Source organism: Poromitra crassiceps (genome assembly GCF_964638095.1).
Source record: "Poromitra crassiceps genome assembly, chromosome: 2".
In the NCBI taxonomy this organism is placed as follows: domain Eukaryota; kingdom Metazoa; phylum Chordata; class Actinopteri; order Beryciformes; family Melamphaidae; genus Poromitra; species Poromitra crassiceps.
Window position 1 is genome coordinate 57819247 of NC_139624.1, and position 12714 is coordinate 57831960.

Here is a 12714-nt window from a genome sequence, read left to right on the forward strand (position 1 = left end):
GTCAACTTGAAACTATGTTTTAACTACCACACAGCCTATAATATTATAGCCTACGTTTATTAAAAAAAAAAAAAAAAAAATTTTTTTTACCGGTATTAAAATTGACAACCGGTCCGCGACTTTTTTTCCATCTATCTACCAGTCCGCGGCACAAAGAAGGTTGGGAACCCCTGACCTATAGTAACACACTGCTTGATAGTTTTCCTTGGTTTAGTCCAGGGTTTCCCCCCCTTTTTGGCTTGTGACCCGATTTTGACGTTACAAAAATCTAGGGACCCTAGACATTCAAATTCCGGTACATCCATCGATAATAATCATTAGTGACATCATCAGTGATGTCACATGTAACAGTATGCTTCTTTCCCCCTGACTTTTTCCCCTGAATTCTGACTTTGAACTCAAAATTCTGACTTTATTTTCAGAATTCTGACTTTATTCTCAGAATCCTGATTTAAAGTTATAATCTCAAACATTTTCATCTAAAAAATAATAATTAAAGTCACTATCTATGTGATAGTGAGCCCATTGACAGTTTGAATCTCACCTGCAATTACCACTCATCGTCATAGGTGTCACCCAAGAGAAGAAAACTGAAATCTTGGAGATGATCACTTTCTTACTTAAAAAAAAAAAAAAAAAAAAATCTGGTGACCCTAATCATCTTCGCTAGTCTTAAATTGTGTGTTTTTTGTTTTTTAATACATTTCAGGTGACTATTTGAATTCTAGGCGACCCCACTTAGGGTCGTGACCCTAAGGTTGGGAACCACTGGTCGCACCTCATAGAGGATGGTTGTGTTGCCGTGGAGCAGTGGGGCGTAGCAGATATAGGAATGGCCGACGACCCAGCCCAGGTCAGATGCTGCCCACCACACCTGCAACAGAGACAAAGGTGAATATGTGTACTACATACTCACCCATATACCGTAAAATCAGCTCACATTTATTATTTTGTGAAACCACACAATGTACTGATTGTAGCTCAATAGGTGGACAGCATGCACACTAACACCTAGGGATGCATGATATATCGGCGATTATATTGGTATCTGCCCATGTTAGTCTTTTTTTTTTATATATCGGTGCGATGAGCAAATGAACAGCAATGTCAATATCAGTATCGGCCAAAATTTTCATATTGAGAGGAAACAATGTGATACTGTAAACCTATGGGGTTTTCTAAATGTAAAACGCATTTTTGAGTATCCATAACATTTGATTATCATAGAAACTTGTTTTTATACAGATCATATCGATATCGGTAAATATCAGTTATCGGCCCAATGTTAATATCGTTGTTATCGTATCGGCCAAAATATTCATATCTGTGCATCCCTACTAACACCATTTGGGTTATGGGTTAATTTTCCTACCCACCAATGCTAGAAAAGTATACAGTCAATGTATACAGTCACGGTAAGATGCTTTTGCTTTGTGCCCACCAAATAAAAATACAAAAATCAACCACAACACACCAGAAGTTATGACCCCTGAGTCAACTTATATTAGACATGGCGATCAAATCTTACGGCAAGTAGCCAACAATCCATCTCGTTGTTGACTGCATGCTTTGTTCTCGAGCAGCACGGTACTAACTCTTGCTTTATTGCCTTACATCTCCGGCACTGAGCCCATAAATATTTGACATGGTCCATTTCAGCATCACAGCATAGCCCGCAGTGTCTCGCACAATACCCTGGGGGACGAGATAAGAAACAGATCAGACTGCTGGACAGTTTTGTGCTAGGCAAAGGAGCAGGCTTCAATATCAATCCAAACACAACAGCTCTTGTTTTCACATTCACATGCAATTCCACTCATTTTCCCTGTAATAAATGGCACTGTATAAACATTTTGTGAACAAGCAAGATGATGTGAACGTCCTCAAGTTCATAAAACCAGAATTATATTGTTTCTCTCCAGTTCATTGTCTGCCTTTAGCCCAAACTGGGGAGTTATGTACTTTTTTTTTTACTAGCAAGTACAGTAAATAAACTAACATACACAGAAATAAAACAGAAAGTTGGAAACAGAAAAGCAGAAAATAACAATATAAAAATATTAAAACTGCACAGAAGGCAAACATACATTACAAAACAAAGTGTTGACGAAACAAGTGAGTTTTTCAAAGCTTATTAAAACTATCCACTGACTGTGTTTTTATGACTAAAGGAAGACAGTTCCAGAGTGGGAGCTACAACTGAAGAAGCTTGCGCTCCCTTAGTTTTAAGCCAGGATTTTGGGAGAGTCAGAAGGCCTTTGGTCAGAAGACCTGAGAGATCTCAGTGATCTCACTTTGGCCAAGGGACACAATAATTCAGATCTATAAAGTGGGGCCAGCCCGTGAAGAGCTTCATAGGTGATTAAGATAATAAATAAATACATTCTGCGGTTGATGGGAAACCAATCTAGAGTGGCTAACACTGGTGTAATGTGTGACCTACGACGTGTATTGGTTAAAAGTCTAGCGGTGGTATTTCGGACCACCTGGAGCCAAGACACAGAGGAGCGACTCAGCTCCTCTGTGTAAATTGCAATAATAAAGATGAGAGGAGACAAATATGAAAGATTTTTTTCCAGACCTTGAAAGGATAATACAGCTACATCTTAGCTAGAGCTAAGAGCGCTATAGAGTGCCAAAGTCTTGCCATTCACTTTTTTCATTGACGTTTTGTAAAATCCTTAGAGTTTTACTTGGACAAACCAAGCGATTCCGCTATCCTATAGTAAGAATGAGAAGTGTCCGTGTGTGAGTGAGTGAGTGAGTGAGTTAGCAGAACTTTATCCAGCCCCAGCTATGCCACAGCATGGCCATGCTATGCCATGGCCCACTTGGGGGTGCAGATTGGGTGGGGCTAACTCCCACGGGGGTCCGCTAGTATTCAGAATCACGAGAGACCATACGAGGGATCAGCCGATCTGCATTTTTGTAAACAAACTGCGCCAATGGGACCCTATGGAGCCTGAGCTTGAGCGTCTGACTCCAGCCGGCTGACCCTGTTTACATTTTAAAAACTGTGACAGTTCACACAACTTTAACACGACATGCATATTTTATACATCAAACTCTTGAGCTACTTCTGCTCTCACTCAGAATGTCAAATTATAAGCGATGTGATGTATAGTTTTTGAGATATTAACGTTTGTTTGGCACAACTCATACTAAAACTGCCGCCGTTCCGGGTGTTTTGCGGTGTCGTGATGTCACGCTGATCCTTCGTATAGACACCCCATGCAGAACCCAGAAGAGGGCGTGACTTTGGCACTCTATTACGTCCCGAAACTAGCCAGCAGTGGGTATTTTCTATCATCTGTTGGCCAAAGACAAAGGGGTAGTAATGGCCAGGTGCAGACCATTTTCTATTTGAACATGCCCACAAGCTATTCATCCTGCATGAGCTCCGAAGCCTGCTGTGGAGCGTGCACACAAGGCCAGCTGTGGAGCATGCACACGAGGCCAGCTGTAGAGCGTGAACACGAGGCCTGCTGTGGAGCGTGAACATGAGGCCTGCTGTGGAGCGTAAACATGAGGCCTGCTGTGGAGCGTGAACACGAGGCCTGCTGTGGAGCGTGCACATGAGGCCTGCTGTGGAGCGTGCACACGAGGCCTGCTGTGGAGTGTGCACGAGGCCTGCTGTGGAGCGTGAACACAAGGCCTGCTGTGGAGCGTGCACACGAGGCCTGCTGTGGAGCGTGAACACGAGGCCTGCTGTGGAGCGTGAACACGAGGCCTGCTGTGGAGCGTGCACACGAGGCCTGCTGTGGAGCGTGCACACGAGGCCTGCTGTGGAGCATGAACACGAGGCCTGCTGTGGAGCGTGCACATGAGGCCTGCTGTGGAGCGTGAACACGAGGCCTGCTGTGGAGCGTGCACACGAGGCCTGCTGTGGAGCGTAAACACGGGGCCTGCTGTGGAGCGTGCACACGAGGCCTGCTGTGGAGCGTGCACACGATGCCTGCTGTGGAGTGTGAACACGAGGCCTGCTGTGGAGCGTGCACATGAGGCCTGCTGTGGAGCGTGCACATGAGGCCTGCTGTGGAGCATGAACACGAGGCCTGCTGTGGAGCGTGCACATGAGGCCTGCTGTGGAGCGTGCACACGAGGCCTGCTGTGGAGCGTGCACATGAGGCCTGCTGTGGAGCGTGCACATGAGGCCTGCTGTGGAGCGTGCACATGAGGCCTGCTGTGGAGCGTGCACATGAGGCCTGCTGTGGAGCGTGCACATGAGGCCTGCTGTGGAGCGTGCACATGAGGCCTGCTGTGGAGCGTGCACATGAGGCCTGCTGTGGAGCGTGCACATGAGGCCTGCTGTGGAGCGTGCACATGAGGCCTGCTGTGGAGTGTGCACATGAGGCCTGCTGTGGAGCGTGCACAAGAGGCCTGCTGTGGAGCGTGCACACGCTCTGTCTTATTGATGTCAAGGTGATGGTGTTTGGAACGGGCCTGGACTGCTTTGCCGACTCCACGAGCGGATGAGTCAGGAGGCAGCCCGTCAATACTGACAACATTTAGATCAACACTGGGCCAGCGGCAAAATCCTCTAACTCTTCCATGTAAGGATGTACGTTGACATTTGGGTGTGTACATGCATTCATAAGTCTACGAATCAGGAATCGATTTTTAAAGATCTCAGTCACTCCTGATGACGACCCAGATGAATGCCAGTACCTTAGGTGCTCCTGTGGTGCCGGAAGTATAGAGGACATAGAGAGGGTGGTTGGAGGGAAGGGGAATGCAGTCGTGAGGCCGAGCGGTGGCCATCTCCTCCTCCCAGTCCAGAGTCAACTCAGGACTCATTGACACTTTCTCCTAAAGCACAAATACAAAGGAGGCATGTTTATTTCCACTATAAAACCGCAATAACAGGACACTGTAAAAAGTAGGATTTTTACTGTCCCATACTAGGAAATAAGCATAATATACAGTATGGATCACTATTTGATCTCACAAAAGGTGGCTCACATTTAAACAAGGTACATACATCATCATGGTAACTTAGGCTGTACACCTAGCCTCAGCAGGTTCAGTTCAGTAATAAAAACAATACTAGAGAGGGAAACCATTACATTAACAGATAGTAAGAAGCACGGTTTGCAGGGCGATAGTGTCTACAGACCGGCATAACTACTTTGTTTTCTACAATGATTTATTAGATAAGAGATATAATATATTTTTGTGGCGTTGCACCCATATCCCATCACCACCTGTGACCCTGGGGACCATGAGGCTGTGACTGTGAATAGAGAATATGTTCACAGATGTAATACACTATTGATGAAAAGTGTCTCCGCTGTGGCTTAGTGGCAGGGCAGTGACAAACCTATTTATTTATGCATTTACACTATCTGTGATTTTCCTCCAGCAATCCTTTCCAGCCTTGGCAGCAGGAACAGCGTTACTGTTCGCTGTTACAATGTTTTTGTATTGCTCATATTTATTCATTATAATAGCTTGTTCTTCTTGAGAGAAGAACACAAATTTTAGTAATTTCCCCCTCCAAAACTTCTCACATCCAAAGTCTATTAAACGTACTGAAATTGTCAGCAGCACATGTTAATTGTCGATTTTATTGCTTCTGTTGTTGTTTTTCTTCTACTGTTTTTACTGCATACCATTTGTATATGGGGCTGTACGTTTTAACTTTTTTTGCACATAGCACTGGTGCTACAGAGGTTGTATGTATGTATGTTACATATTACTTTTGCTGCTGCAAATGCCCAATTTTCCCACAGTGATCAATAGTAACTTAAAACTGGATGTTCTGGATCTGTGGCATGTGATTGGCTATTTGTTACAAGCCACGCCCCTTTAAAGTGAATGTGCTCATAGCTGGATTGTCACTCAAGGGTACAGCTAAGCGAGGGAAACTTGTGTAGGCAAAGGACCACAATGGAAATAAGCCTTTCAACAATTATCCTTGATACCTCTGTAAAAATGTGCATGAGAAGCTGTCTTCTATATGTTTTCTTTTCAAACTATCGAATAAAGTCAATCAGTCAATCAATCAAATTCCATCACTGTTGTCATAATCATTATTACTTTGATGTTCTCAGTTCAATGAAATGTTCAATGTTTTTTTGTGTGACTCAGTTAATAACCAAGAACTCACTCAAAATGCACACATGTTGAGGCGAAAGGCAGACCATCCCATAAAATCTCCAGCTGGCTGGAAAACATGGCTCACTAAAGCCAAGGTAGAGCCACACTCAGCCCATTTAATAAGGCTTTCATGTCGGAATCCGGGTTCACAGAAACACGTCCTCTCGTCTTATTGATAAGTCAGCACAGAGCGTCTTTGAAATGGATCTTTACATGATTTTCAGAGGCATATTTCCCATCAGTTTCTTGTGAACATGAGTTTTCTGAGTTCTTTGATATTGGCCTAATGGCTTTATCAGTGCCTCTGTGTCCTCCATGTAGTGCCCAAGCCAGAACAAGATGTACCGCCCTAAGAAAAATCACTGGATGATTACTGATAGATAAGAAGTTTCCTTCGGGACAATAAAGCCTATCCTATCTATCCTTAAGATCGGAGGGACCAAACCAGACTACCGGTAGATCAAATACATTTTGTAATGTTCACGAGCACAACAGAGTGAGACAGTGGTGCCTGAGGTAACGGTCCAGATGACAAAACTGAACCAACTCAAGACTAGGGCTGGGCAATATATTGATAATAGCTACTATATTGATATTGTGATATGAGACTATTGTAGATAGATTTTGATATCATAATATCATGATATGGCATATGTGTTGTCTTTTCCTGGTTTTAAAGGCTGCATTACAGTAAAGCAGTACAGCTAGAACAGTCTGGTAAGTCTACTATGACTACATGACTAGTATGACTAATTGAGTAAAGTCTTTACCCCCTAGTCATTATATCCACATTACTAATGATTATTTATCAAAAATCTCATTGTTTAAATATTTTGTGAAAGCACCAAATAGTCATCTCTACAATATTGTCACAATATCAATATCAAGGTATTTGGTCAAAAAATATTGTGATATTTTATTTTGTCCATATCGCCCAGCCCTGATATAACTCAATTAAAACAATTTCAGAAGAATGGTTGCAATTCTATGCAATCACTTTTGAGAGTGAGTTCCTCGAGCCCAAAATTCTGCGCTTTGTGCCTGCATATGAGTGAAGCAGAAGCAAATCCCTCCCAGCTTGCTGTCGCCATATTACTGTGTAATTGTGTGGCGTATTATTCCACCCAGCTCAGCCTGGTTTCACTCTGGATCTGTGCCAGCTTGCCTTTGATGGGAGCCTACCTTGGCCTCTCAGCTACACACATAGAGGGCTCTATCGTCCCACTGGCCTTATATTAGTGCTTAGCGCCAGGCGCAGCCCATATCTGTGGGCGTGGACCGGCGCACTCGATATTTTCGTGTCGGCGCTACACGCGGCGTTAAGCATTATAACCACGCCTTTTAAGCGTAGAATTATTAACAACTGTGCTCATTGGTGAACTGCAGTTACTCAATGACATTCTTCCTTTCGAAGCTCCGATCCACATGATCCATGTCCGGGTTTTGGCTGCATGCTGTCATCTCTTCATGCCAATTTGGATATCTCAGCACATCACAGATCATAGCCTGAATAAAACAATTCAACCACAGCCAGGCAAATACAGATCTGTTCAGCAGATGATGGTCTCCCTGTAGCCTACAATATAGAATGTTAACTATCAGTGACATTCCTGATAGCATCCAATTCCATGATCTTTATGTTGTAAACACATAACTTTCACAATAGTGAACAAGCACCCCCACTCGGCTCATTCAGGACAGGTAGTTTTATAATTTGTAGGCTAAATGATGCACATAAATATAGCCTACATTATGTAAAGTCATTGCATAAATGTGTTTCAATCATGAGAGACCAGAGGGTAAGGTTAATCAGCAAGCTTTATTAAAGTATGGCATGGCGATAGGATTCATGGCCTGAAGCGGTATGGCATTAATTCTGATGGCGTGGCAGCATGGCAACTGATTCTTTGGCGTAGTGACTCCGTGGCAGGATGCCTCTCTTCTTGAGGCGGGAGGGCATCTGCTCGGAGAACCCCCCCCCGTAGGGGATTCTTCGGGAGTCAATACATTGGTGGTGGACTGGGGAGGTGGGTGGGGTGAAACGCGGCTTCCAGAGAAGGAATTGGATCAGCTTAATGCAGCGGCTAGAGGGCAGGGAACAAGGGCTGTGGTGCGCTCGGCGTGGCTATAAATACTGTCACGTCATAGCTTCGGTACTGACGACATTAACGCCGTCACCTAGGCAAGTGCGTCACTACTGCACTGACGGCATTAGCGCGTCACTCTGGGATTACTGCACTTGTTGACACGCTAGCATTACATGTGATGCTGAGGTCGCTATGTTTCTAGATTACATGTGGCGTGAGGCAGCGTGTCTGGTCTTCATCTTGAAACTAGGTCGAGACCATCATTTCAATCATGAGAGACCAGAGGGTAAGGTTAATCAGCAAGCTTTATTAAAGTATGGCATGGCGATAGGATTCATGGCCTGAAGCGGTATGGCATTAATTCTGATGGCGTGGCAGCATGGCAACTGATTCTTTGGCGTAGTGACTCCGTGGCAGGATGCCTCTCTTCTTGAGGCGGGAGGGCATCTGCTCGGAGAACCCCCCAAAAGAGAGAAACGTCGCCGGCCGGTTGGCTCGGCAGCACGGCGACTTACGGCATAATTCGGCGTTGGCATAGTTCGGCATAATTCGGCGTTGGCATAGTTCGGCGTTGAACTCCCCCCCAAACTGACTGACTACAGGCTGCTCGGCACCTGGAACACTTGCGGGCTGCTCGGCACCCAGAACACTTCGAGTCGTCTGCTGAGGTCTTGCCGGATTAGTTATGTGACTACAGGCTGCTCGGCACCTGGAACACTTGCAGGCTGCTCGGCACCTAGAACACTTCGAGTCGTCTATTGAGGTCTGAATTAGTGAAGCTGCCTCGGTGTTGAGATTTGGGTTGAGCCCCCTCGGTTTTGAGATTTGGATTGAGCCCCCCCCCTGACTACAGGCTGCTCGGCACCTGGAACACTTGCAGGCTGCTCGGCACCCTAGAACACTTTGAGTAGTCCAGGGGTCTGGATTAGTGGGGAGACTACGGGCTGCTCGGCACCCGGAACACTTGCAGGCTGCTCGGCACCTAGAACACTTTGAGTAGTCTGCTGGGGTCTGAATTAGTGGTGTGACTACAGGCTGCTCGGCACCTAGAACACTTGCAGGCTGCTCGGCACCTAGAACACTTCGAGTAGTCTACCGTGGTCGGAATTAGTGATTTGTTGCGGGCTGTTCAACGCCGAGCACTTGCAGGCTGCTCGACACCTGGAACGCTTAATCTATTAGATCGACGAATTAGTGACGCTGCCTCAGTGTTGAGATTTGGATTGAGCCCCCTCGGTTTTGATATTTGGATTGAGCCCCCCCCCCTGACTACAGGCTGCTCGGCACCTGGAACACTTGCAGGCTGCTCAGCACCTAGAACACTTCGAGTAGTCCACTGGGGTCTGAATTAGTGGGGAGACTACGGGCTGCTCGACACTGACTACAGGCTGCTCGGCACCTGGAACACTTGCAGGCTGCTCAGCACCTAGAACACTTCGAGTAGTCCACTGGGGTCTGAATTAGTGGGGAGACTACGGGCTGCTCGACACCCGGAACACTTGCGGGCTGCTCGGCACCCAGAACGCTTAATCAATTCGATCGACCCGATTCGGGGAGTCCACCACCAATGAAATGCGAAGTAACGGCTATTGCGAGGAATGCAGGAATGGATGCCATGTGCTTACCGTGTGACGCCTGGGGGAGGAGAGATCTTTGGGCAGACGATATGGCGGCCTGCTCTGGTCGGACGTAGGCCGCGTGGGCTGACGAGGACCAGCGGCGCCGCCTACAGCAGGCGCTGGGTGATCGACCAATCCGGCGCGCTTCGGCGCGGTGACTTAGCAAAACCCCCCGAGATGGACAGGTGCTAGCCATGTGTTTGTGAGCGGTAATGTGCTCGCTTTCCGTGCTGTTCTGGGACGGTTTGTTTACAGTTTTATGCGTCGACTAGCCAGTCGGAGAATGGAGTTATTATGGCACTAGCGGGTGCCTGCACGAAGTGAGCAAAATTTATGATGCACTTCTGGAAGCACTGCAATAGCTGCTTGTATGTGTTTTAGATCTATTAGTTGTGTGGTTTTATTTTATTTTAATTCTTTCTTATTGTGCTGTCTGTGTTTGTGTACGTATTTTATATGGACCCGAGTCTGGAATTAAGTTTATGTATATGACTTTAGCGCCCCCCTTGCGCTATAACTTCGGGGAGGCGCTGGAAGGGAACACTTGTTCCGCGCTCCGCCGACTTACTCCGGGGCATTGCTACTGCTTGAACTCTGGAAATCTTGGCCAGCAGGATAGCACGTTCAAATATCGCAATTATAGGCATGCATGAACTAACGCCCCCTCCGCAAGCGGCATGATACCAGGAAGCATTATTATTGTGAGTGATGCAAGGATGCGGTGACGCACGGTGATGACGGCCCGGCAATGCCTGGAGAAGCCTGGACACCAATAGTCGCTGAATGGATATTTTTAACTTGCAGCATTGTTACCGTGGAGTGAGAGTAGGCCTATATGTGGAGCCGTATACCGATGATGGGCATCGCCCGCCGCACGGTTAAATGTCCGAATCATATATATATGTATGTTATATGTATATATACTGTATGTATATTCAGTGAGCAGCACGGCTTCTGTTAATTTGACTGGGTGGCTGGAGCATCGACTCGGAGAAAGGATTTTTTTTTTTTTTTTTTTTTTTGGTTAACACGTTAACTGCCAGCGACGTATGCATACGTCAAAAAAAATCCAGCGCTTGACTGCCAGCGACGTATGGATACGTCAAAAAAAACGTTTTTTTTTTTTTGACGGTGGGGCGTTGATCAATCCCTTTTACGTCTCCTGTACAATTATTGGAGGTATTGAATGTGTATAATCTATTTTACCGACCCACTAAGTGTTGACAGTGCTCCCCCAGACGAGCGAAATCAAAGAAAAAGGGAGCAAAGCCATTCAAGGAAATGGCGAGGCGATTTTACAGTATTACATTCTCATGAAAATGGTTGGGGGAAAACGCTCTCGTTTTCGCACTGATTGCTGGCGATGCAGGATTGCAAATTTACATAATACATTACAGGTGGAACACACTTTGAAACACGCAGCATAAATATGACCAGAATCGCAAAAGCTTCTCTCAACCAAAACTCCCAAGAAGCGAGCGAGTCCATGCCGGCTTCCTCAAACAGCAGCCTGCAGACAGGCACAGGAGAGCAGCAAAAGCACTGAGACTGTGACGGCCGCGGCAGCCAAGAAGAGGGAGGAGTTGAGCAACTCTGCCTCTCGCTCTCTCCCTCTCTCTCTCTCTCTCTCTCTCGCTCTCTCTCTCTCCCTCCCTCCCTCTCTCTCTCTCTCTCTCTCTCTCTCCCTCTCCCCCTCTCACTAGGATTAAACCTAGTGCGTCTCCCTCCCGAGAGGGAGGGAGAGAGAGAGAGAGGGAGGGAGAGCGAGAGGGAGGGAGAGAGAGAGAGAGAGAGAGAGAGAGGGAGGGAGAGCGAGGGGAAGGGAGAGAGAGAGAGAGAGAGAGAGAGCGAGAGGGGGAGGGAGAGAGAGAGAGAGAGAGAGCCAAAAATGAATGGTTAAAGTGACAGCTCTATCGAATTTCACAAAAAGCCGTTTATCTCTGAATATTTTTTCTCATGCTAAAACCATGCTGTATTCAACTGATAATGCTTACATAACTACTAACTCTACAAACTAACTCTTTTAGACAGAGAAAGTACACATTCTATTAGTACTTTTGAGATATTGTATGTTCACAAACTCCAAGCAGAAAATAATCCTCGGCGCTTGTAAAATGAGCCACAATCCTCAAAAAAACGGCTTGGCAGAAGCTACCTACAGCAAGAAAAAAACGGCTGGCAGTCAATGTGTTAAAACGGAATCTGGCTGTCATTAGACATTGATTAACTGAACGCTATTGCTAACTGATGCTTTGAACGTCCGTTTGCAATGATTCTGGCTGGCTGTTGACTATTGTAAATTGTGCAATAAATGCAATGAATGCAATTTGAGCACGATGTGTGAATACATTTGATGTTAATTGTTTGGGCCTAATTATTTAACACGTTAGAGATGTGTGTAGTTCTCCATAGATTTAGCCTCTTCGTTTTGCTCTCGAATGTACCAGGTTATTTAATTTCGCGTTATTGGATGAAGAGACATTTAGTGTAGCTCCGCCGTCTTTCTTTAGCTGTAGGCGAGGATATAACGACCAGTTCACGGAGATTGTCAAGAGATCGTTCGTTCACTATGATGAATGCATTGCTACTTGTGCCCAGCTCGTTTCCTTCGCGCCCGACGTGCGGACCGCAGGGAATGGTTAGATGATTGTTTTGAAGCACGCCGAAGTGATTTGAAATTAAGATTTGGTTGCTAAAATTATATGGCACTGTTATGTATTAAAGAGGTGATTACGTTACCGTTGCGCTCGACTGCTGTCCGGGACGCGCTCCGCGGGCGTTCCCTGCGCTCGGGGCTGGCGATGCTGCGAGCCGTCCCGGCTGGATAGCATTTAATCGTGGGGCCGAGTTCCCCGGCCACGTCGTGGAACTGCGTCGTGCTGAGAACGATGATGGAGCAGGACCTGCGC

General features: G+C 46.1%; 1 protein-coding gene across 1 annotated transcript in view; it reads right to left on the bottom strand.

The window, feature by feature from the left end:
* Positions 1-12714, bottom strand: part of acss3 (acyl-CoA synthetase short chain family member 3) — a gene marked incomplete at its 5' end in the record, with an annotated part of 101391 nt that overhangs the window by 51375 nt on the left and 37302 nt on the right. The window contains 3 exons of the mRNA XM_083662602.1: positions 779-874; positions 1615-1695; positions 4669-4809. Coding sequence (XP_083518728.1) covers positions 779-874; positions 1615-1695; positions 4669-4809 — 318 coding nt within the window. The remainder of the gene's footprint in view (positions 1-778; positions 875-1614; positions 1696-4668; positions 4810-12714) is intronic.